Raw genomic sequence first — 26,667 nt, 5'->3', positions numbered from 1 at the left:
CTAGTCCCTAGTCCCAGTCTCTCCTCATCCCTCCAGCTCCCTGTCTAAGCTGTGTCACTTCTTCCCATTTCCCTCACCAGCTCCTACACCCAATCTCTTTGCACACCCAGTTTCGATCACTGCCCTTCTCACAGCCCAGTACCAGCCTCCTTACCCAGCCAGTCCCAGTCTCCCCCAGTTACCATTTCTCTTCCCCACATTTAGTCCTAGTCTCCCCAAATTCCTTGTCTCAATATGCTACTTTCCCTTCCCCATCCAATTTTTATCCCCTTTGCTTTCAAGTCAGGGAGTTTCTTCCACCACCCTGTCTGGGTGCCAGCAAAAGGGGGAAGGAGGGCATTGGGAACAGAGAAGAGAGACAGGTTCCTTGCTCTCCATGCCAGTACCTGGCCTACCCTGTCCTAGAGCAGCAATTACAGGAAACATCCAGCTTCATTTCTGTAGTCGGGGCTGGAGGGTGCATAGGGTGACCAGATGTCCCAATTTTATAGGTACAGTCCAGATTTTTTCTTATATAGGCTCCTATTACGCCCCACCCCCGTCCCGATTTTTCACATTAGTAGTCTGGTCACCCTAAGGGTGCTCAGTCTGGTTAGCACTATGCACTGTCAGAGGCTCAAGTGTGCTCAGTGGAATGTTAGGAGATTACAGCTGCTAAAATCTAAATAGTCTCTACTGAGCATGTGTGAAGTACAGTTTTTCAAAGGCTTGTGACTTCACCAATTTGGGGCAGATTTTCATGGGGACAGCAAAAGGGACATTCTTGACACAAAGACCACCCTCCCTGCTAAATTTCGGGTCCCTGCTCCAAAGGATGGGGCACTAGAGCTCTTCAAAGAAAAGGTTGCCAGGATCTTTTAACTTCCCCTAGCCTTGTTCTTGGAACAAGAACTGTTCTTGGAACTGTTTTAGTAGAATTTTTTTCAATAAAATTCAGCCTGAAGCAAGCACCCAGCCTGGAAAGTATCAGCCCAAATGGTTCAAGTTGAGCAAAATTATTTGCAACCTCTTATCATGGGAGGTGTCAGACAACCTTATTAATATGTTGTGCTACCAGCCCTGCCTATATGAATTTTTGGGGGGGGGGTCTGGCTCAGGGTGCCAGACCATCTTTCCATTTTAGAATTATAGCTCCATCTATCCATTATCTGCTCCATCTATCCATGTTTAAAAACAAATATTAAAAAATCCTGTCTTCAGTCTCTGTAACTTAATGGTAATTTAAGATCAGTTTTAATTTCTGTGCAGACTTTTGGGGTTTTTAGGACTATGAATACTTGTGCTAATTAGTTGAAGCTCTGTCCACTCTTCTTTATTTTCCCCATTAAGTGATGGTGGTACTTCTTGGTTTAGTTCAGTTATTGTATCATCACCCTTTTTGCTGCAGCAGATCTGCTTTTGGCTGTGATCTTACAAGCTCAGCAAGGTTGGGTCCCAGAGGTACTCGGAGGCAGATCTCTAAAGAAATCCCAGGCACTGCAGGAGGGTGATATTGGTGATGCAATAGGTAATATCAATACCAACTAAGCCAGCACTTAATCAACGCACCATCACTGACCCATTGCCACTGATGGTGCTTTTTTGGATGAGATGCAACAAGCAGCATTGAGCATATGTGCTAAGTGAAGAACACACCGTATTTTTTGTAAGAGCAAGAACCCTGGTGACATTTCAGTGTGGATAATTACATTCTCTCTGTCCATACTCCCTCCCTCCCCCATATTTTCTGCTTCCTGTTCAAACTGTTGTGCAGTGTTGCTGTATGAAATTAAATAGCTACCATATCCCACCACATGGTTGTACTTCAGTGACAGATGAGGGTATGTGGGGTGGGAAAGAGTAAGTAGTGTTGTTGATTGGCATATATGTGTATAGATGCATGTGAGAATGTGTAGTATGCATTATAAAATTTATATACAAGTATATAAAGTGCTTAGGGATCTTTAGGATGCAAAAAATTAGGCACTATATATCTTCCCAGACAAAAATACTGCATTAAGATGGAACTAGGGTTAAGATTTCATATAAATTATTTTAGGAGAAAAACCAGGAGGTGTTAATTGTCCAAAAACAAGCATTATTATAAAAATTAATGTTAAATTTATAAGAAGTCCAAACATGTTATGGTATGAAATTACACAGTTAAGGCACCCAAAGAGCCATACCTCTGCCCTTTAGTGATATCTTCAATAACCATATATTATGATTAAGGCATTGTAGCACTTGTGGTGAAGGCTTAGATTAAACTGATTTTTAAAGACACATTTGATATTTTTTAAAACCATTTTACGTCATGGTGTCACCAGAGGGCATGGTAGAAATAACAATCATGAATACTTAAGTTTAAATGCCATCTTATTTCTTCCACTGCACCCATTGCATGAGATTCCAGAGAATTCTAAGTACATGTAAAATTAGACTTTGTGCTATTCCTTTCTTAAGATCCATATTATTAATCATTAAGGTCAATAAATGTTTAATGCAAGTGCTACATTTTCTTACAAGATTTTTAAAAAATGGATTGTAACTCAGAAACATGCTACATTGCAAAGTGGTTGAATCCCTATTTTAAGTGCAAACCTCAACTCATCCTCAAATATGGAGGATGGAGCCATGAATAGCACTCCCAAAATGTGAGATAATGCTGTGTGGTGTTGGAGCGACACGAGGCCCTGCTCTCAACTAGTCTTTCTGTATCACAGTAATTTTTGAGAACCACATACAATCAATTTCAAAATGCCAGGGAACTGTCTAGGTATCAGTGGGCAGATCCTATTGGTTTTTGGTGAAAACTGGGATATACTGATTTCTATAGAATTAAGCCTACAGCCTGCCCATTTGGCACGTGAGGCAGAGGAAGCTCTCTGGCACCCTCTGTTGCTGCCTACACATATCGTGAGCAGAAGTTTACCAGCAGGTAACACACTTTGTAAATTATATATCAGCCATGCCCCTTGCCACAGCTGGCCCTTTTCTGCCCCCACTACATCCAGCACTGTCCCCGTTCTGACCAGCTCCCACACCCAGGCTTGCATTTGCACTTCAAATGTTGGATAACACACAGCTCTGCCTACACGAGCAACAAAGTGTGCAACCTCTAATTATGCCTCCTCTATATCTCACTCACGAAAGCTTATGTTCGGATAAATTTGTTAGTCTCTAAGGTGCCACAAGTCCTCCTTTTCTTTTTGCGAATACAGACTAACACAGCTGCTACTCTGAAACCTCTTATTTTCTCTTTACTTTTTTCTATAACTGAGCTCATTGTGAAGTTTGTTTATTATTTGCATTGTGATAGTACCTAGGAGCCACAGCCGTGGTAAGAGTTGTACAAGCACAGTGCAGACAGTCATTATCCCTAAGAGCTTATTTACTGTTTTATGACAGGTTTCAGAGTAGCAGCCGTGTTAGTCTGTATTCGCAAAAAGAAAAGGAGGACTTGTGGCACCTTAGAGACTATCAAATTTATTTGAGCATAAGCTTTCGTGAGCATCCGATGAAGTGAGCAAATAAATTTTAGTCTCTAAGGTGCCACAAGTCCTCCTTTTCTATTTACTGTTTTAGTTTCTAATGTGGCTAAAGTGGAACTGCTCATCTTATCAAGCTCCAGGTTAGTGTGTGTGCTTCTTTGTAAAGCTGATCAGAATTTTTTCTGAATTTTGAATTTTTGACCACTTGCTTGTTAGTTAAAAAATATTGTTTTTAAATGAAAATCTGTGTTGATGATTTTTTTTGTGTGTGTATGTGGTGGTGGAAGTATAACAGCAGCTTCACCTCTAACTATTTTAGTCTTTGATAGAGCAAAGCACTTGTGTGTGTGCTTGACTTTAAGCAACTGAGTAATCCTGTCACTACTGAAGACAATGAGGTTTAAATCCTTTACTGAATGTGGGTCCAAATTAATGAGTGAGAGTGTAGTGCGGTGAATATTGTGTAAGTACACACCTGGCCAGTATTTTTACTGATTTAATGTTACCAAAGTATTTTCTACAATTAGCATTTTTAAGTCAAACTATAAGACTGGAAATTCGATAGTCCTGCAGAACTTTCCTTCATCAATTTCTTTCCTAAACTTGCTTTCCACCAACTTCTTTAATAATAATAATAAAAAAAAAAAGTCTAGGTTTTTTCAGAACCTCACCTCATGCAGACTCAGTGTGGAGGGGAATGTGTTATGATTTCCTAGGGATAGATTAGTGGCAGCGTATTTTTGACAGGAAGTGTGTAATTGATGAGGTTACTTAATAATACGACTGGGTGTCAAATCCTACCAAAGTGCTCAGCATTGTTTTTAAGTCATTTAGCATCACAACACCTACCTGAGGGGACTAAATCTCCTTGTCAAAAGGGATTTAGGCTCTTAGCAGTATGAGCCCTGATCTATGCTTACAATTTAGATTGACCTAGCTATATCACTCGGGAGGTGTGAAAAATTCATGCTCCTGAGTGTCACAGTTAAACCGACCTAATCCCTGGTGTAGATGTGGCTAAATCTATGGAAGATTTCTTCAACTGATCTAACTCCTGCCTCTTGAGGCGATGGATAACCTACATTGACATAAGAATCCCTTCTGTTGATGTCGGAAGTGTCTACACTACAGCGCTGCAGCTGTGCCACAGGAGCACCTGTAGCGTAGACATGCCCTAAATCCCATAGACATTTGGTCTAAGTGCCTTTTGAAAATGAGATTTAGGCTCCTAAATTAGTTAGGTGTTATGAGTGCAGCAATGCCTAAATATCTTTAAAAATCTGGGCCTAAGCTATAGCAAATAAGGTACACTGCATCACATCTGTTATTTTTATCAAAACTGATGACAAGGTTCCCTTTGATCACATTTTGATTTGTAATTCTAATAAAATAAAGGTTTATAAATGCTGCTACTATCTAAGTATTTTAAATAGGAAGCACATTTATTGTTATGTGGTGTGATACATGAAGGGGAAGGATGGTGGGGAGTAGCTCCCTTTGATGGACACCCAGCCAGCCAATTACCTATAAAATCCCTCTTGGTCTGTTCTCTGCTTGCTTTTACCTGTAAAGGGTTAACAAGCCCAGAGGTAAAAGAAAAGGAGTGCACACCTGGCCAAAAGAGTCAATGGGAAAGTAGAATTTTTTAAAATTTGTGAAAGAAACTTTCCCTTTTGTCTGTTGTTTTCTGGGCCGCAGGGACACGGAGCAGTAATGCTGTAATCAGCTTTAAACCAGGTATGATTATAGATTATCAATTCATACCTCTAACCTACTTATCTGGAGCCTCAGATATGTAAGTAAAATTAGGGAATGTCTAAAAAGACACATTTAGGGTTATTTCTTTTATTTCTTATTCGCGTGTGGATTCCTCTGTGCTAACCCCAGATGGTTTTGTTTGCTTGTAAACTTTAAGCTGAACCCCACAAAAAGCTATTTTAAGTGCTTGATGTTTGAATTGCTCTTTTAAAATCTAGCAAGAGCCTAGGTTCCAGATGTCTTTTCTTTCTTTTTGTTTTTAATAAAATTTACCTTTTTTAAGAACAGGATTGGATTTTTGGTGTCCTAAGAGGTTTGTACATGTCGTTTGATTAGCCGGTAGCCAATCTAATTTCCTTTGTTTTCTTTCTCAGCTCTTCCCCAGGGGTGGGTGGGTGGGTGGGGGTGTGTGTGTGTGTGAGAGTGAGTGAAAGGGCTTGAGGGTACCCCACAGGGAGGAATTCCCAAATGCACCTTCCTGGGTTCAAAGGGTTTTTTTTTTTTTTGCATTTGGGTGGTGGCAGTGTTTACCATGCCAAGGTCAGAGAAAAGCTGTAACCTTGGGAGAGTAATACATTATGGCAAGTATTCATTTTTAAAATCCTTGCAGGCCCCCACTTCTGCACTCAGAGTGACAGAATGGGGATTCAGCCTGAACGTAAAATAAAAATGTAATAAAATATACTGCAGGCAGCCTTTCTAATTACACTGGAAGTCCCCATTCTTTACTACAGAAAGTAGGCCTGTAACTGCCTTATATAGAGACTTCCAAAGACCAAAATGTAATGGTGAGAGATGTAACCATGTACAAGTACAGTGTTTGAAAAACATGAATGCAAGTCAGGGAAGAGGAAATGTTCAGGTTAATAAAAGGGTGCATAATTAAGAGCAATGGAATGAAACCAAGAGAAGAAAAACATAGGCTGAATAGCTGGAAAACATTCCTAATGATGTGATCTCCCAAACTGGATCTTCACCACTTAGGGCACGGGTGGCCAATCTGAGCCTGAGAAGGAGCCAGAATTTACCAATGTACAGTGCCAAAGAGCCACAGTAATACGTCAGCAGCCTCCCAGCATCTCCCACCCACCAGCAGCCCTGTCGATCAGTGCCTCCCCGCACCTCCCGATCGGCTGTTTCGTGGTGTGCAGGAGGCTCGGGGGGGGGGGGGGGAAGAGGGGGAGGGGAAGGAGCGAGGGCATGGCAGGGTTAGGGGAGGGTGCGGGAAGGGGTGGAGTGGGGGCAGGGCCTATGGCAGAGCCAGGGGTTAAGCAATGAGCACCCCCCCAGCACATTGGAAAGTTGGTACCTCTAGCTCCAGCCCTAGAGTTGGTACCTATACAAGGAGCCACATACTAACTTCTGAAGAGCCACATGTGGCTCCAGAGCCACAGCTTGGCCACCCCGACTTAGGGTCTCTTACAACCAGCCTGGACAAACCTCAGATATTCTGCCAGGGAACAAACCAGCACTGGCCTGCAGATTAACACAGCCTTTTATAACTCTAATTTCTTGATTGCTTGTATATCACAAGGGATAAAATGGAAATGTGCAGCACATTGCATTCGTGAGTAGGGTATGGCCTGTAAGTGGTGACTTTTTACTCACTCACTTTGTGCTTAGGAAAATACCTTTCCTTGTGCCATGAAAAATGCAAATGGAGCTCCAGCTGCTGTTTACGAACTGATCATTTTTCTGTAAATCCTCGGCTAGACATTTTTACAAAGTCAGCGTTTGCTTTGCTAATCTTGCTGTTTGTCATTTCAGGTTTGATGGGAATTTCAACACCAATGTTTCTAGAACTATTAGCTGTGATAGATTGTCTACCACAGTTAATAGCAAAGCCTTCAATCCTGGACGTGATTTAAACTCTGGTAAGTAATACAAATATATTTATTTGCTTTTGTTCTTTTTTTTTTCCATTAGAGTTTAACATTCTGTTGGTACAGAGGATTAACATAGAGCACTATAGCAACATGCTTTTATTTCTTTCTAAAACTGGCATGCAGCTTCTAATTTGAGATTTCCTGATTGAAAGATGATACCTAAAGTAATGCCCTTAGTGTAAGTACTTTTTTAAATATAAAAATGTCATGAAGTCTTATTCCAGCACACTATATATAATGTGTTGTGATTTTTGTGCCTGTTCGTCTCGCCTGTTCCCAAAGTTGCTTTCCCTCCTAGCCCTGTCTGCTATGGCATCAGTAGTGTCAGGTGTTTGATGGTGCCAAACTGAGGTGCCTTTCTGATCTTCTTAGATGAGTTCAGATAATGTGCAGCTGCTTTTGCAAAGATAAGCATCTTAAAATATTTCCTTTCTTTGACTTGTCATGGAGTTTCTATCTTGAGAGTTGACCCATTTGCTTGATACACTTTAAAACTTACAATCTAAGGTGTCTGACTTACCCCGAGAGCATTCAGCCTTTGGTCCTATGCCAGAAGTTTTCTTTTTAATATCCTGTAGAATTTGAAATAAATGGGTTTTAATTTGTTTTTTAAAAGTCGCTATTTTTTTGCCTCCATTGATGGCTTTGGGTTGTAACTTGTAAAACTACTGTATTTTAACTATAGACTTCCATTTAGCGTGTTTTTTATTTAACTTCTGATGCAGGACCAGCAGGAAATGCACACAACCTTGATTCTTGTGGGTTCTATAAGAAGAAGAAGGTGTTTTCAACTCTCACCAGTGGGGTTTTCTCCCCATCCCAGTCCTCTGTAGTGACTTAGAATTTGGAGATCTTGCAACAAATTTGATAAGGGAAGTACAAATTTGACTCTAGAACTTCTGGCTGTGTACCTCTTTAAAGCTCCAAGTGGTCTCTAGGTGATTCATTTCTGTGGTCATAAATAAATGCTGTGAAATTTAGGATTGGCGGCAACATTCAGCTCGTTTTTCCTTCCCTCTTCTCTGGGCACTCACCACTTTCCCTTTTGATTGACTGGGATAGGGATGCTAAAACTTTGCCCACTCAAGATTTTCAACTTGCTAGGAGTCTGAAGGCCATATTTAATTGTTTAAACAGCACTATCTCAAGCATCCTCACCTTCAACACCGATGTTGGCCTGGAGAGGCTAGATGTCCCAACATAGAATCATAGGACTGGAAGAGACCTTGAGAGGTCATCTAGTCCAGTCCCTTGCACTCATGGCAGGACTAAATATTATTTAGACCCATGGTTCTCAAACTTTTGTACTGGTGACCTCTTTCACATAGCAAGCCGCTGAGTGCGACCCGCCCTCATAAATTAAAAACACTTGTTTATATATTTAACACCATTATAAATGCTGGAGGCAAGCAGGGTTTGGGTTGGAGGCTGACAGCTCACGACTCCCCATGTAATAACCTCGTGTCCCCCTGAGGGGTCCCGACCCCAAGTTTGAGAACCCCTGATTAGACCATTCCTGACAGGTGTTTGTCTAACCTGTTTTTAAAAATCACCAGTGATGGAGATTCCACAACCTGCCTAGGCAATTTATTCCAGTGCTTAACCACCCTAACAGCTAGGAAGTTTTTCCTGATGTCCAGCCTAAACTTCCCTTGCTGCAATTTAAACTCATTGCTTCTTGTCTTATCCTCCGAGATTAAGGAGAACAATTTTTATCCTTTCTCCTTGTAACAACCTTTTATGTACTTGAAATTTCCACCCTCAGCCTTCTCTTCTCTGGACTAAACAAATCCAGTTTTTTCAATTTTTGTCATAGGTCATGTTTTCTAGACCTTTAATCATTTTTGTTGCTCTTCTCTGCAGTCTCTCCAGTTTGTCCACATCTGCCATGAAATGTGGCATCCAAAACTGGACAGAATACTCCAATTGAGGTCTAATCAGCGCAGAGTAGAGCGGAAGAATTACTTCTCATGTTTTGCTTACAACACTCCTGCTAATACATCCCAGAATGATGTTTGCTGCTGCTGGTTTTTTTTTTTTTTTTTTTTTTTTTTTTTTTTTTTTTTTTTTTTTTTGCAACAGTGTTACACTGTTGATTCATATTTAGCTTGTGGTCCACTATGACCCCCAGATCCCTTTCTGCAGTACTCATTCCTCAGCAGTCATTTCCCATTTTGTATGTATGCAACTGATTGTTCCTTCCTAAGTGGAGTACTTTGCATTTGTACTTATTGAATTTCATCCTATTTACTTCAGACCATTTCTCCAGATTGTCCAGATCATTTTTAATTTGAATCTGGTCCTCGAAAGCACTTTCAACCCCTCCCAGCTTGGTATCGTTCACAAACTTTATAAGTGTACTCTCTATGCCATTTTCTAAATCATTGATGGAGACATTGAACAGAACCAGACCCAGAACTGATCCCAGCGGGAACACTCATGGTATGCCCTTCCAGCTACATACATACACTGCTTCGCTATAATTGGAATGAAAGGCCACACACTTCTATCCATATTCAAGGTGAGCAGTCATAAACCACATGATAGAAGTCCATGGGCTACATTTGACTCCCAAGGCATGTTTTTATTTTTTTTTTAAAGTTTTAATTAATGTTTTAAATTAGTTTTAATTTGATGTTCGTTAAAATATCTGGGGCAGTATCAGCTTAAAATCATATTTACAACAAATGTCCTTACTGTAAATAATTAAAACTGAAATAGTTTTAAAAATCTAATACACTTCTCACTATTTATGACATCTGTTCACTTATTCTTTTGGTTGCTTTTACTATGGAGAATTACATTTTTTTAAATATATTTTTTCAGTCAGTTTCCAGTCCATTTCACTTTCCCCTACAATAGCATAGTGCTGTGATATTTGACTTGCAAACTCTGAAATGGAGGGAATGTTTGTTTAAGTCAAATTCCTGTGAAAGCATTTATTTTACTTCTGGAAGAATGCCTGTTGGTATTACATTTTGTAGAAGCTCTTATGAAAAAAATAACTTGGAGCCATAATTGCCTTAAAATGTCGTCTTAATTAATTAATTTGGATTTATGACAAAACAAAAAACTGACACCTATCGAAGACTTATAGCCCCCCTGACACAAGTTACAAGATCAAACAATTAAATAGCGCATTATAGCACAAATGCTGACTCTTTAATGAGTGTCCATCCTAAAATCAAGCAGTGCAGGAGTAATGGACAGTTAAAAGCAAGAGGAGAGAGGATCAAGAGTACTGTTATCACTGGAGAGGTGCTTCAGCATTTCTACCTGGAGTGTATATGATATTCTGGATTCCCACTTAGGCTGCTCCCAAAGCATTTCCTTTAATGGGAGCTCTTCATTCTGCCCATATGTTCTGATCAGGGAACAGGGTGCCAGTAGGAGAGACTAGAACAGCATGGAGAAACTTTGGGCAGGTGCATGGGAAAGGTGTGTGATGGGTTGTATTTGGAACCAGTATAGAAATAAAGGTTGTTGCTGGGTTCAGGCCTAATGGAACCTGAAAGTTAGATTTTTAAGGATTAGTGGGAAAAAGACTAGACCAGAGAGAACATGTACACGTTGGGCAGAACTGCCAGCCTCTTGTCAGTTTGATTGAACGTGTCTTCCAGAGCTTGTCTCAAGATTTTGAAATTTGCTTGGAGCATTTCCAAAGTAGTCAGCTTTTTGTTTCCCATGTTTTGAAATTAGAAGATTTAGCATAGAAATTTTTATTTGCTGCCCCAACTATTTCTATTTCTGAAAACAGAACAATTGGGATTGCTTCTGGATGGGAACACAGATCTTCCCTGGGTGTTGTTAAAATGTTTGACACATACTGTATAAGGCCTTTTGTACTGTCACTAATGGCAGCAGCCAACTCTCTGCTGCCTCAAAGAAATTTTTGAAAACAAAAGAAACGGCAACAACAAAATTCAAGCAATTGAAACTGGGGCCTGGAGTCATCAGTAGGTTGCTGGTTCTAATTTATCCTTATCAAATGCTTGTGTGGTGGACTATGTGAAATGAATCAATCTGTGTGTAATTCCCAGGGAACAAAAATTCACATCGTAAAAACCATCACCACCTCTGTAGTTGTCCCTTGCTAACTGGCTACCCCATTGGTAGAATCAGTAGAGAGGCTAAGGATTTGAATGGACTTTAATCCCTGGAGTAGATTCCTTCTGGAATGAGGCTTGTTGACTATCTGGTAGGATAGTGTGAGAAAATTTACCCTGCCACTAAGTGTGCTTTATCTGTTTTATGGATAGAGGACTTCAGCCTCCCATTCTGAGGATGAATAAAGAACTTCACTCCACATGGGAATTTATCCAACACATTTCACCAAGAGTGATGCTGGTGCCCTAGCTGGACAGCCGATACAGCTCTTCCCCCAAATCCCTCTTCCACACAGTACTGCTGAAGGAAAGTAGGAAAGTTTAGGTAGGAGGGTTTAGGGTATGGATGGAGAGCTCAAACCCTGGATGAGATTTTAGGGTGCTTGTTTAGGAGCTGCTATCTCTTGATAGTTTGTGGAATTGCCTCCTCTTAGATCTTCCCACACCCACTGCTGTGACCTACTTCTGTGGCATCTGTTACTTAAATGATGAATTTAGGACTAAGGGCTTACCTACAAATGGAATTACTCTGAAATAGCTCCATGTATGGGGACACTTATTCTGGAATAAGAATACTTTTCAAAGTGGATTAAGCTAAACCAGGAGTGCCCTGCCTACAGCCCGTAGGCCTTACATGGCCTATCAGAGCATTTCATAAGACCTGCGGCCTGTTTCAACCCAATATACTAAGGACCAATTCTTTAGCATTTTGTCATGGTTACATCATTTTAGTTTACACAAGTGTATAAATAGGCAATACTGTATGTAGAAAAAACCTACCTATCTACATGCTAAACAAGATTAACTTAAAATATAAATCAATACAGGTGACTTTAAATGTTATTAAAATGTGTAGAATCTGTTTGGCCCACACAAGATTCCCTCCTGTGTAGTAAGGTTGGACACCACTGGGGTAAGCCAAAACAAGACGCTCTTATTTGGCAGCAAGAGAATGCGCACACAGAGTAAAGAGTAATTCAGGAATAACTTTTACTCTTTAAATTCACATCTTGTGTATTAACTTTGAAGTGTAAACAAGTGGTGTTGCTTCTGGATCTGATATTTTTTTTTCTGCCTTCTTTCCCTGCTCCTTCTGAATTCTGGGGAACTCCCAACAAGCAGAGTTTGTATCTGGATGCAGCAGCATATTTGTGATTGGGCCCCAAACTTGCCACTCGATTACACAGCGGGTTCATGAGCCTATCACATCTTCCAACAGGCAGGAGTTCAGAATGCTTTCTTGTTTGGGTCTACTGTTTTATAAGTCAAAGCTAGACCAATTTATCTGTGAGCCGGGTTATACTGCGCCTTCAGTGTTTTGTTTTTAAACAGCTATCTCACAATTTAAATAATCTAGTTTGTAGAAACCATGTGGAAAATATAAATTTAAACATTACTGTGTTCTCCCTGGACCTCAAATCTTAAATGTTTAATTTTGGCCCATGCCACACAGCCTCAGTAACTAGGATTAGAGGGGGTTATTTGTAGGGGTTGGAGGGAACTGGAATTCACACCACAGGCTCCTGGCAAACCACGGGACTATAACACAACTGCTGCTCTAGAAAATCCATAACATGACAATAGACTCAATTAGTAGACAGTAGAAGTAGTTGAGAAAAGGTAAGTATATTTCATGAAAATTTTCAAAAGAATTGAATGTATTTATTTCATTTGACATTTTTCATGACACATTTCATTATTTCTATGAAACATTTTTTTAAAAAAACACCTTCATTTTGGTTAGAAAATGGAAGGTTGGTAGAAAAAAGTGAGAGGGTGAGTGTGATGTGGTGGTGCACTCTACCCCCCCCCCCAATGAAATTAAAAATATTTAGTTGAAAAATGAGAAATTGTGTTCTAAATGAAATTTTTTCACATTTTTTATTTTGGTTATAAAGAAGTTTTCCATTGAGGGGGAGGGTGGTTGCTGCGGTTTTTGACCAGCTCTAGTAGATGGATAGGACACATGTAAAGAATCAAGTCTGGATCCTGGCACCCTTCATCTGCAAATCGTAGGTCTCTATCACTTGAACAAAAGTAGAACTCTTTAACTGGCAGTAACAGGTCCTTTACCGCTAGAGGTAAACATCGCTCCCAAAGCCAACATGTTACTTGATCCCTTCATACCTTTATACCCCTCAGTAAGCATGATTCCTGTGAACCTTTACCCAGCACAGCTCCCCTACCCCCAAACGATTTTTCTCAGCCTATTTAGAGCTACTGTAACCTCCTTTTGCAGATTGTAGAGAAGGTACAGGGCCCTGCAAAGCCACTTTGTGCCTCTGCTTAAGTGTGTTTGGGGGGGAGGGAGATTTTGTGTGCCCACTGCAACAGGATGAGTTTCACGCAAAGAGTTGACATAGTTTTAAAAGTGACACTATAAATTGGCATCTTTTTAGTCATCAAGCATGTTCAATTATGTTTAGGGAATTGTGTCTGCCAACCTTACTAAATAAGGTTTTGCTACTATAATAGTTAGCCTTGGAAAGCCAACAGAGCTACCCAAGAGTGAGCTGGATTTAATTCTGGCTCACAACATAAGTAGAATGTTAGTTAGGTTGCAGTCATAGAATCCTTTATTCCTGATGATGATAATGTCTGAGTCAGGACACAGCTTGACTTTCAAATCCAAGGTTAAACTTTGCAGGGCTAGCTGGTAGAAAGAACATTTCTTTAATTGTAAACTTAACAAGTTCACTCTGGAATCATTGAGAAACAATAAACAAGGTTCTCCTTTATGCTGTTATTTAGAGTCACTCTTTAAAGAACTGCTACACATGTATATGTGCAGTGTACCATCCTTTTTTGAAGGGTGTTCCCCTGTAGCCTATGGCACTCTTTCAAATTTAATACTCAACAAGAGAATTATAAGTAACTGTTCTATAATGAATAATCATGTTGAATCTTTTTTTGGAATTTTTTTTTTACTAAATGTTTGTGCTGCACTTTGAAGATTAATTAATGATTCTACCATACTTTGAAGATCTAAAATGCAGTCTGTAAGTACTAAGTATTATCATTATCGTATTCTCTTTGAAGTTTTACAAAACTCCATCACATGGAGATCTCCTTCTCAAAGTCCTTCATGCCTTGGTAGAAATTTGTAATTGAAGGGGGAGAGAGAGAGAGAGAATATCCTTAAGTGCTCTCTTTTTTTAGTACTCTTAAACTTTTTTCCCCTCATATTTACAGCAGAATTAAGGAACTGTGCAAAAGCTTTTGCACTCTTAGTGTTTAAATCTTGAACATTCAGCTTCCACAACCTCTGTCCAACAATGGACCTTTATTTGGTGGCATGGTTGGTTTCAGTCTCTTTATCCAAGCCTGTACATTTTAAAGAGGATGTTTGTATATCATCCTACATGTTAGAGAGATTATGATAATGTACTTTTCAAAACTGTCCTGGAGACTCTGCAAATGGAAAAGGGAGGAGAAAGTGCATCTTGAGCTGAAAGCAGGGAGATCTATAAAGATCACTGTCTTGGCCAGGTCTTTGGAGATGCACAAAATAAAATGAATAGCGAAAAGCCCTGCACTATTTTTCATGAGTGCACCAGCTAGCTTGTAATTCTGGAACTGAAAGAAGTTTGACAAATGCAGCCTTAAATTAGAAGGCAGGCAGTCAGGCAGTCCACCTTGTGATGCATTTTGTCAGGCTCTTGTGCTTATAGAACCTGTCCCAAGATTGACTTGGCTGGAAATCTGAGATATTAAAGTACAGTCAATCATTTTAGAGATTAAAAGGTTTGGGGTGAGGAAGAATAGAACCTAAAAAGAATATCTGCTTGGTTTTGTAGCAGGGAACAAGAAAGTAGGAAGACTCTGCAGGGATTTCTTGCTGCTTTAATAGATGGAAAATAAGAGTGCACCTGAAGGAAATAAAGCTTATTTTTTCAGCTGTAGTAGTCCTTGCTTATCTCACAGCAGATAGTATGCTGTGGTCATAGAAAAATAAACAGGGGGTTATGACAAAATTGGCAGTCTCTGGAGAAGGCTGCCTTAAACTAACTCACTAGCTGAAGGAAATGAACCAGCAGAACTTTTTTGAAAAGGAAGAGCAAGAAGAGAGGCCATTAAGGATGGTAGTGATTCTGGTAATTAGTTGGAGGTTTGAGAACAATCAATTAGGAAAATGAACATTTTTCTTTTCTCAAGAGAGGAGCTGAATTTAAAGCATGTCTCATTAGCAAAATAATAGAATCTAGCTTTAATGCAGCAATTAAGTTTTTTTATTTTTTTAAATTTTGCAAACTTTTTATATATTAAAGATGGAATAATACTCTTTGAGTTACTTTTAACTGAGTGGTTAAAACACAGATTCTTCACTGGTAACATTCAAAGATATATTTTTAAAACCCATTTAAAAAAAATTATTTGGGTGAAATTTCAGAAATTCACCCTTTTTATATGAGTGAGAGATTAGTAATCTAGTTGTCAGGGTTGTTGATATGACCACTTTATTAAATCATAAAAGTGTAGGACTGGAAGGAACCTCGATATGTCATGTAGTCCAGTCCCCTGCACTGAGGAAGGACTAAGTATCATCTAGACCAGTGGTCACCAACCGGTCAATTGTGATCTCTGGTGGCAGTGCAGCGTGGCTGCCACTAAGGCAGATTCCCTGCCTACCCCAGCCCCACACTGCTCCTGGAAGCAGCCACTGCAGCCCTGGGGGCAGGGGTCTCCTTCTGTGTGCTGCTCCTGCCTGCAAGCACCACCCCCGCAGCTCCCATTGGCCGGGAGAGCTGCGGGGGCAGTGCTTGGTGAGAGGGGCTGCACGCGGAGCCACGTGCCCCTTGCTCTCCACACCCCAGGCGCGCGTTGGCCCCTGTGCCCACCGCCAACTGGGTGCCACCTGAGGTAAGTGCTGCCTGGCAGGAGGCCACATCCCAACCCCTATCCCTGAGCCCCCACATGGAGCCAGCAGCCCATACCCCCTTCTGTGCCCTGACCCCCCCCTCCCAGAGTGAGCATCCCATACCCCTCCTGTGCCCCGACCCCCTGCCAGCCCTAACCCCTGTCCCAGAGCCAGGACCCTGTACCCCCTCCTACACCCTAGCACCCTATACCCCCTTCTGCACTCCAACACTCTGCCCCAGCCCGGAGCCCCCTCCTGCACCCAAACTCCTTCCTAGAGTTTGCACCCCTGACCACCTCCTGCACTCCAACCCCCTGCCCCAAGCTCAGCCCAGAGCCCCTTCTCGCACTGCGAACCACTTGGCCCCAGGCCAGAGCCCGCACCCACTCCTGAACCCCAACTCCCTTCCCCAGCCTGGTGAAAGTGGGGGACAGAGAGCGGGGGAATGGAGTGAGAGGGGCGGGACCTCAGGGAAGGGGCAGGGTAGATCCTGAGTTGCCCTTAGATTCAAAAAGTGATCTTGGGCCTATAAAGGTTGGAGATCACTGATCACAACCATCCCTGACAGGTGTTTGTCTAACCTGCTCTTAAAAATCTTCAGAGAGGGACATTCCACAGCATCCCTAGTTTATCTGTTCCAATTCGGAAGTTTTTCCTAATGTCTGTGCTGCAGTTTAAGCCCATTACATAACTCCAATGCTGCAGTTTAAGCCCATTGCTCTTTGTCCTGTCCTTGGTGATTAAGAAGAACCCTCCTCTTTATAACAACTTTTTACATACTTGAAGACTGTTATGTCCCCCTTCAGTCTTCTCTTCTCCAGACTAAACAAACCCAGTTTTTTCAACTTTCCTCATAGGTCATAATTTCTATATCTTCAGTCACTTTTGTTGCTGTCCTCTGGACTTTCTCCAATTTGTCCATATCTTTATCAAAGTGTGGTGCCCCAACTGGACACAATACTGCAGTTGGGGGTTTCTCAATACTGAAAACTGCTTAAATCTCAAAATCTACACTGCTGATATTTGAATTTAAATATCCAGTGTTCACAACTTCTTGAGAGCTCAAATGTATGACTCAGCACATTCATGAATCAATAGTACCTTCAAATAAACTGTGATCTTTTCGCTTAAGTGCAGAGCCCAAAAAAGTACTGAACACACTTCTGACATCTTCCATCAGTTATTCCACACCTAGACCAAGAGCAAACAGCTAAAATGTTTGCTGGCAGTCTTTTAGCACTCTGATCTGCCACCCACTAAACAGCACAGCTGAGCAATTCTCTCCAACAGCCTGTACTTGTGACTTGCAAAACCCAATGCCAGTCAGGGAAACTAATAACGAAATGCAAGTTTAAAATAGCGAACAGGAGTTCAGTACTCCGCTACAAAATATTCCTGCACATACTTTGATGGCTTGATTTTCAGAGATGTTGAGCCTCTTGTTTCAACATGTAAAAAAAGTAAATTTTTCTACATTCTAATATTGGGGAGGAGAAAGAGGGTACAAAACTGGTTTGTGTGAATGCTGTATCCGAAATCTTGTTATGATGAGGCGTTTAAGAGACAGACTCAGCATTACCAACCCTAAGTGTTCAAAAATTGTTAGTCAGTCTCCACAAATCATGATTGGTTTAAAAATATTAAATGTTGGGTTTTTTTTCCATTTGCCTTGTGTTTTTTGAGCCTTTATGGTTCATTTTTTTTCAAGCTTTTCTCCACAACTATGAGGACTAGAAATTCTGGATTTTTTTTAAATGACACCTAATAACATGACTCCAGGAGTTGGGGCATAAAGAAAAACATGAAATATCATGATATGCTCAATAATATTGCAAAAGTTGGCAACACGAAAACTTTTCAGATCACTCAGGATTTCTACTCCACATAAACCGCTCTCATCGCAAAGAAAGTATCCTGATAATGGCTAAACAAAGTTTCTGCCTACAGTTTGTATCCTATAAGCTAACTACTAGTGTTTTGGAGGGGGGTTTTGTTGGTTTTTAATATATATAGTGCAGCTATCACGGTGTTGTTACACTGACATGTCAAGAGTAACACTAAAAAATTATTCCCAACCCTATAGCCTCAGAAAACATTTAGGAAATTTAGCAATATTCGCACATTTTTTTGACCTTTAGGGCAAATGAATTCTAGAGTGATGAGCCCTCCACTTGAGAATGCTAAGTCCATAGATGTTGATTACTTGGACATCTGGGGCAGACACTTTGATCATTGCAACTGACCTCAGTTGCTGGCTAGGCGCAGAGTGTGAGAGAGAGGCCAAAATTCTCAGCTTCATTCTCTTGTGTGAAAGTTAAATCATTATTTGAAGAGGAAAGAGGAAATCAGAGGCAGTGAAAAGGGCACTGGACTAGAAGTCAGGAGATCTGTATTGTCTTCCCAGTTCTGCCACTGATGCTACTGTGACACTCTGAGCAAGTCACTTCAGCTCTGCATCCCCTTTAGTCCCTTTTCTATCTTTTCTATTTAGGTTGTAAGATCTTCCGATCAAGGATTGTCTCTTTACTGTGTGTTTGTACAGTATCAAGCACAATGGAGCCCTGAGATTGTTCAGGATCTCTAGGCACTACTGAAATACACATAATGATAAAGGACAAAAATAGCAATAATTGTACAAGATAAATGCACTGATCTGGACAGAGAGAAGCCATATAGTCACAAACCAGTCTGGGAAACCCAAGAAGGTGCTAAGCTGTTGAGGATGTACTTCAAATAACAGTCTTCCTCTCAGGTATTGGAAGTGCATCATCTGGTTTTGGCTTGAAATATTTCCCTGCATTGATTCCATCCCGAATACTGGAGTATCCTGATAATGTATGAGAACCAGAACATGAAACTGACTTGCCTAATTTCAGCATCCATCCTGAGGGAAATGCAAGAAGTAAATTCTTTATTAAAGGTGAAATGTTAATTAAATCTTTTCCCAAAGTTCTTTCAAGTTTCTAATCAAAGGAGGTGTTTGTAACACAAGTAAGGAAATCTACTTTTTTTTTTTTAAATACAAAATGCATCCATCTAAAGCTGATGCAGTCCTGTTAACACAGTTAGGCAAAATGCCAAAGTAATTCAGCTATTAAAAGTTTGGTTTTAGTTTGTCCCAAGTGGAAAAGACAATTTGGCTTGCGTGCAATTGAATCCTGTCATTGTCCTGATGGAATGCAAATTGGAGTCTTATACTAATGGATTGGTGTTCTCCCTCTTCTGTGAGTTGTTAGTGTTTTTTTCCTCTTGCTTTAACAGAATCAGTGGGAGTGCAGCTGTCTAATGTCCTCTGTAGGAGAAACCTAGCAGTTGTGTTGCATGCCTGTTGCTTCCTTCATCTTGTGTCGGTCTTTTTTTTTGGTAACAGGAGAGGTACGCACCTTAAGTGATAGCTAGGAAATCTCCATATGACTGTAAGAGGGGGGAAAAATCCAAGTGCTGTTTTCTGTGTCTCAGGGTGGGATTCTTTGGGAGACCAGGACTCATAGTTTTAATGTGTTCTGTCAGAGATGATACAAATATGAATGTCTAATTCTGGTGACTTGAATTTAGTATACTTAATACGGATTTCTGAAATGTCTGTAAAATAATGTTAGTTTAGCATCAAATATTGACAATTCCTGATTATATCTATATAGATATCAACCTTATCATGGACAGACTAGATTATCTGTGTTTCTCACTGAGCCATGTCTGTTTTGTTAATGTCATTGGATATAAATTACTGGCATACAGCTGTTGTGCTGACTTTTTTGTAGTGTCTGGCAGCTGTTTCTTTTCTAGGATTAAATGTCTACTTAAAGTTTTTGAGTCTCTCTTCATAAATTAAAACTTTGTTGAAGCGCTTCCTATTTTAATAATGAAGCAAGTGCAGTCTAAAGGAATGAATTTCAGTCTAAAGGAATGAATGGTTTCAGGTGTATTTTTGGGCAATCACGTTAAAAACAGCCTCCTAATTCAGAGCCCCACCACTCCATACTACAGATCAGTGCAGTGGTTCCCACTTTATTTTTGTGGAAACTCCCCCATAGCTGGGTGCCTCTTCCCACTAATGTCTCTTTGTTTGTGTTTTTGTTCTCTCTCCCTTTCTCCCCTGCTGGCTTCCTGGGGTTAAGCTGCCTGTACTCCTGGGAGTGGGCCAAGCTGTGTATCGAAGCAACAAAGTGAAGCTTATTTTGCAGGCTGCTTTCTTGTAGCCATGTACAAGATGAGCTGCTCTCACATTCTTCTGAGCTGGAGGGGAAAGCAGGAGGTTTTTCAAGTAGTTGCTTGAAACAGCAGTAGTATGTTTGCAGTGGGGAGGATTGGTGGTTGTGCAGCTTTCTTTGCCCTCCTTCCTCCTCTCCTGCCTTATGGGCCCCTCTTCCCATCATCCTTCAGGAAAATAATGCACTAGTGCTCTGGGTATTTGGAGGGGACAATGTTCAACGAGGATTATGAATGGTTGGGGATTCATCCTTGGGAAAAGTGGATATTGTGTATGCGCATGATGTCTTCCAGGAGAAGCTGCATGGACACAATGGCTCAAAGAGCAGCTTTATGAATTGTATGGAGAATGCAGGTACTAAGGAAATGTCCAGGTGTGCTAAAGGAGCTGTATAATCTGTTACATCAATTCATTGTATACTAAGAAATGGAGTTCCTGGCAGTGAAACAATGGCTAGGGAAAACGTGGTGTTCTCCACAAAAAATATTTAAGTATCACTAAGGACATGACCAAACAGAACAGTATGGATTTTAGAAGTTAAATCAGGAACATACATGATTGAGGCATGAAGTTTTATCTCCCTTCCAATACTACTACTTGTTGTTGCTGGTATTAGGTATTATAACTCTGGATATTTTAGCTATTTATGTAAACGTGAGATATTTTGAAGAGGCCATGTATAAATGCACACGTCTCCTTTGACTTTCCTTTGCAGTCCCATTCATTTTTTTCCTTTTCACTCCGTAGTTCTTGCTGACAATCTGAAGTCTAACCCAGGAATTAAATGGCAATACTTCAGCTCGGAAGAAGGCATTTTTACTGTGTTTCCAGCGCATAAGTTCCGGTGTAAAGGAAGTTACGAACACCGTAGCAGGTATGATTTTATTCTTTTGTGCTCAGATGGAAACAAGTGATAAAATTATATTCTCAAAATATTGTTTTCAATCCAGGATCCTCATGAACATTGAATCCACTTCAAAAGTTATTTTTTTCCTCCCTTGGTATCCTGCTGTTAATTGATTTATCTCGATAGACTGACCTCACAGTTTGTAAAGGAAGCCCCATCCTTTCATGTATTTATACCTGCACCTGCATTTTCACTCCATGCATCTGATGAAGTGGGTTCTAACCCACAAAAACTTATGCCCAAATAAATTTGTTAGTCTCTAAGGTGCCACAATGACTCCTCGTTATTTTTGCTGATACATACTAACACGGCTATCACTCTGAAAATTGAATCTTTAGGTTGTTCTAAAAATCAGCAAATCAAACTTTTAGTAGCGATTTTACTTGGAAGGATAAAAAAATAATTACCCCCCAACACACTTACCTCTCCCTAGCTTCAGCTTAATAACATTAACAGCCAGTAAACGTTTGTAAGTAATGCCTCAGCCTGCTAACGTTTTGTAGATGGTAGAGAAATGCAGAAGATGGTAGAAAATCAGGTCTTCATTTTCTGCTAGGAAACTTACTTGAAATTGAACAATAAACTATAGAATAAGCGGTTGAATGATTCAGATAGCCATGCTAATAATCTGTTTATGATGTAATCCTGTTGGAAAGTAGCTTGAGTACAATTTTTTTCCTCCATGGGCTCTAGTGCCCTTCACTATATGAATTTAGCACCAATGCTAAACCTGGTGAAAGGTTGTAATGTTAAGTCATTCCTACAGTTGAATTTCACATCAGCCATTTTGAAATGTATACTCCTTTGCAAGTGCTGTAATGCAGTTATTGGGGCTGATCTTGCAATCCCTTTCTCTGAAGGACCTCCCCACTGATTGTATTGAGAAGTTCTGCCTGTCTGGAGACTGCAGGATTGAGGCCTACTTCCCTTCTGTAGAAAGGCCTCTGAATTTTCCTAGTTAGAATTTTTTTAAATGCATGGTGAACATTGGAGGTAATGGATGCCTTTGGAAGGCCTTACAGCTTTGTAATTTGCTTGCCAGCATAAGAAGGCACCTTGTGGTGGTATTTTGAGAAAATGCAGTTGCCTGACTCTCTCCTTGTATGTTAGCTAATCATGCTGGATAATGACTCTTACTGAGGAGATATTAGTTCATACAGGAATATTTCCATATAAGAGAGAGACACAAGCATAGAGACTGAAAAATGTGTTTTGCTTATCTGTCAATATTGAGCAATCTAATCTAATATGTAGGTGTTTACTCCATAGTCGTCATATGATCTGAGTAGCTGGGCTCGTTTGAACATACTGTGGTCTGAGAAGGGTGTGGTCTAAAGATTGAGAGCCAAGAATACTTGAGTTCTAATCTCAGATCTGACACAGACTTCCTCTGTGACTTTGTGCAAATTATTCAATCTCTGCTTCAATTTCTCCATAAGTAAATTAGGAATATTTTTTACCAGTGCTTACCTGGGAGGGTTTGTTGGATGAACTAGTTAACCTTTAAGTGCTTTGAAGATCAGAAGTAGTGTATAAATGGTAGGTATTAATATCACTGTAGAGCTGTAGTCTATTCTATAATTAAGAAATAGTTGTTGTGCCTTTTCTAAAATCTTCTACATTTCCTCTAAAGGACTTCTATGGGTGATTTTGATGTACTAAAAATTAGATCCCAAACTCATGCTTAAAGTCGAGTAGTTTTAGGTCTACACTAACAGGGGAAAAGAGTTCTGTTGTTTTTGACTTCCTTATTCAAGATCCTTCTAATTTGTTCCAGCTTTGAGACCTGGAAAAGAGATCTTCGCTAAATCTTTCTCACATACCTCACAGTATCAAACTATATCTGAACATTTCACCATGTAGTATATTTTGATGTTGGCAAACATACACACGAAAACGCTGAGTGCTTTTAGCAGACTTAGACAAATTTTGATAATCCAGTTTAAAAATGCACAGATAAGAAGGGCTTGTGGAGCATAACCTATGTGCATTACATTCCAATGCATTTGTAGAAAAGCCCGTCCTGGCAGGAGCCTTATTCTCATTGTGATATACCAAACCTACTGTGCTAATGCACACAGCTTGCACAGATTTTTACTTGTCGTGTAACCAGCAAACATCCAGTATTGTATTTATCTCTCCATATGGCCAAGATTGACTGCATCAAGCATTCATCATGAGCAGTTACTACTTGTTACTCTTACTGATTCCGTTTCCAAAATCTTTGTGCTGTGTATCCTGAGATAGTTACAGACAGTATCCCTGAACACTGTCACTACTGATGCTTTAACAAAATATGTCATTCGCTGCCTGAAAAGAGTTGCTGGTTGATAACAACTAAGGCCTAATGTTCCAAAATTAGGACGTAAAATTGGACACCTACATAAGTAGACACCAAAATAAGAGACCTGATTATTAGAAGTGCTGAGCACTCACAACTCTCATTAGAATCAGTGGGAGTTGAGGGTTCAGCATCTCTAAAGATCAATCCCTTTTTATTTAAGTTCCTTAATCAGGATTTAGGTGCCTAATCTGCAGGTACTCACACTTGACCATTTGGTCTAAATATTAGCGCCACGGTGTCAGTTGTGTGGATCATTCTGTAGCAGCTGGAATCTTCTTTTAGACTATTATTATGCAGGGGACTTGTTCAGACTGTCACTGAGTTAATACACTTTTAAAAAAATTAGAAGTTGCAGAACCTCTGGATGTCCATCTGCCAAAATAGTCATTGTGTGGCCTTGTTGTCCTTCCTCAGCCCCTTTCTTCCCTGTCATTTGTCAATTGTCATTGAAATTAGGCTCCAATCGTGCAAACACTTATGTGCAAGCTTAACTTGACTCGCGTGAATCGTCCCTTTGAATTCAATGGAACTACTCAAAAGCATGAAGTAAAAAGTAAGTGGTTGCAGGATTTGGACCTTATATTGTAAACTCTTTGGGGCATGGACTCACTCTCACTCTCTTTGTGAACCCTGACTAATGCTTCCTAGCCCTGCAACCCTACTCGTAAACTCATCAGGTTAAGTTTTCAAGGTATTCTTCGCTAATGTAAAATTTCATTAAGCCAAGCAATTATTCCTTTTTTTCTTTTTCTTTTTCTTTTCAGTTGTAAACTACTATGGAAACTACGCTGAGAGGTGGTCATGATGTCAATATGTTTGTGTCATTTCAGGCCCATCTACGTCTCTACGGTTAGACCCCAGTCTAAACACATAGTTATTATTGTGGACCATGGGGCTTCAGTCACAGAGACACAACTTCAAATTGCCAAAGATGCAGCTCAGGTCATTCTGAGCTCTATAGATGAACATGATAAGGTGAGTTTGCACCAAGCCATTAGTGTATCTTTCCTTAGTTTTAACCATCGTCGGGGGGCGGGGGGTTATTTACATATTCATTTTTGCATTTATCTAAAACAAAAACCTATTTCTGAGTTATTTATCTGTCATGCTTTCAGCTTTTTAGGAAACATTTTTTTAACCATTTTTGTAATGGGAAGCATTGTGATACATTGCATTAGGTACAGGACCAGATGTTAGGAGAGCTGTGTACTAATCTCTACTCTACCATTTGGCACACTAAGTGGCCTAGGGCAAATCATTTAACCTCTGAGATCATTTTCCAGGCTGTGAAATGAAGATAATTTACTTCACTACCTTACGGAGATGGTGTGAAACATAATTAATGTCTGCAAAGCTCCCAGAGAGTTTAGATAAGAGAAGAGGAAGGCTAAAGCACAGAGGCTGGGTTCCATTTTGCAGCTGTGTTGCATACATTCTGCATGACATTGGGATCACTTTACCTTTCTCTGCTGTAATTTTCTTCATCCATAATATAGGAATAAGACTTAGTGCGTGGAAGGAGTTTTCAAATCCTATGGTAGAAGGTACTATGGCTTCAATTCATAAGAACACTTAAGTGTGTGCTGAAAGTTAAGCATGTGCTTAAGTGTTTTGCTGAATCAGGGACTATATGAAGGGGGAAATGTATTATAAATTAAAACAACACTTTTATTAATTATGCAGTAACTTGGTAATTTTGAAATCTGTTTTACAGGCGCACATTTACATCTTGTGGTATGCAGCAGTGTTTATTTGGTCACTACTTTTGCATCAGTTATAGCTCATAATAAAGTATGTCACTTCATAAACTGTATCTTACTGATACATTTAATAGTGCAAGGATTATCATTGCTTTCTTTAACTTATCTACAGGATAAAAAGTGGTTGTGAATTTGGCTCACTTTCAATAAAATATTAAAAGTACAGTAAGTTAGTATAGAGCTCATCATGTTTGCCTATGGAAATTTCCTAGTTTTTTTTTCCACAAGCACTTTTCTGTAGGCACTGGAGATTTATTGAAAATGCTCTCTGCAGATTTTGGGTTGAGATCTATAGCTTGCTTAGATTGTTCGGGGTTTTTTTGCCTATGAGAGTATGGTAACTATTATGTGTGAGCAGAATGAAGCAGATTTCATCTGAGGAAAAAAAGGCCAAAGTCTCTTTTTACCTTAATCAGCATAAGTCTAATCCTTTTCCAATGTGATGGATTTATGCCTCAAGCATTTTATTTTTTAACAATTGGTTTTAAATCCACAGAAACTCTTCTGTTGGCTTATCATTGTGTATGCTATATCAGTACATAAAGAATTATAAATGTTAAAATAATCCAATATATTTTCTTTTCTTTTTTAAGATCTCGGTGCTAACTGTGGCAGACACAGTAAGAACCTGCTCACTGGATCAGTGCTATAAGACATTTTTGTCTCCTGCAACTAGTGAGACAAAAAGGAAGATGTCCACCTTCGTTAGCAGTATAAAGTCATCTGACAACCCTACCCAGCATGCAGTGGGATTTCAAAAGGCTTTTCAATTAATACGAAATACAAACAATGGCACAAAACTCCAAGGAAGTAAGTCTGTTTTTATACAAACCTTTATATTATTTTTTTTAAGTTTGCATATTTCTTTTTTGTCTGAATTGGTCACATTGGCAGAAGCCTGGGCAGGGCAGTGTCTTATTAAAAGTATTTACCATGTCGATCAAATAGGATATACTGCATTTTAAATCCACGTACTTAGTGGCTGCTAAAATTGTCCATTACATTTAATTTGCTTCTTCCATCCACTGTCCTTTATCTCCCTTATTATCTGTAGTATGTAATTATGGGGATGAATTGCTAGATCTTTGAATTATTTCCCAGATGTGGATCCTTTTTAATGGTAATCATTAGCACAGCAAACTTCTTTGACTGTCAGGTAAAATTCCCATTTGCACAGATGTGCTCTGCTGTGTAAAATCCTTGGGAACATATCAATATTTCTCATCAAAAAACAATTCACAGAAAACAACCCCTGTGCCTGAAATATGATATGATATATATATTTATAGGAATGTGTGAGGGTGGCCTAACTATATTCTCACTCATCAAAGAAAATCTGCTTGAATTTTTGTGTGTAAAGACATGTAG

The 26,667-nt window shown here is 39.8% G+C and overlaps 1 protein-coding gene across 1 annotated transcript in view; it reads left to right on the top strand.

Moving 5' to 3' along the window:
• Positions 1-26,667, top strand: part of CACHD1 (cache domain containing 1) — a 196,495-nt gene that overhangs the window by 109,953 nt on the left and 59,875 nt on the right. The window contains exons 4-7 of the mRNA XM_038413098.2: positions 6,996-7,102; positions 21,036-21,162; positions 24,370-24,514; positions 25,893-26,109. Of these exons, the coding sequence (XP_038269026.1) occupies positions 6,996-7,102; positions 21,036-21,162; positions 24,370-24,514; positions 25,893-26,109 (596 nt within the window). The remainder of the gene's footprint in view (positions 1-6,995; positions 7,103-21,035; positions 21,163-24,369; positions 24,515-25,892; positions 26,110-26,667) is intronic.

The sequence above is a fragment of the Dermochelys coriacea genome, chromosome 8, assembly GCF_009764565.3.
Source record: "Dermochelys coriacea isolate rDerCor1 chromosome 8, rDerCor1.pri.v4, whole genome shotgun sequence".
In the NCBI taxonomy this organism is placed as follows: Eukaryota; Metazoa; Chordata; order Testudines; family Dermochelyidae; genus Dermochelys; species Dermochelys coriacea.
This window is presented reverse-complemented; position numbering and strand designations above follow the sequence as displayed.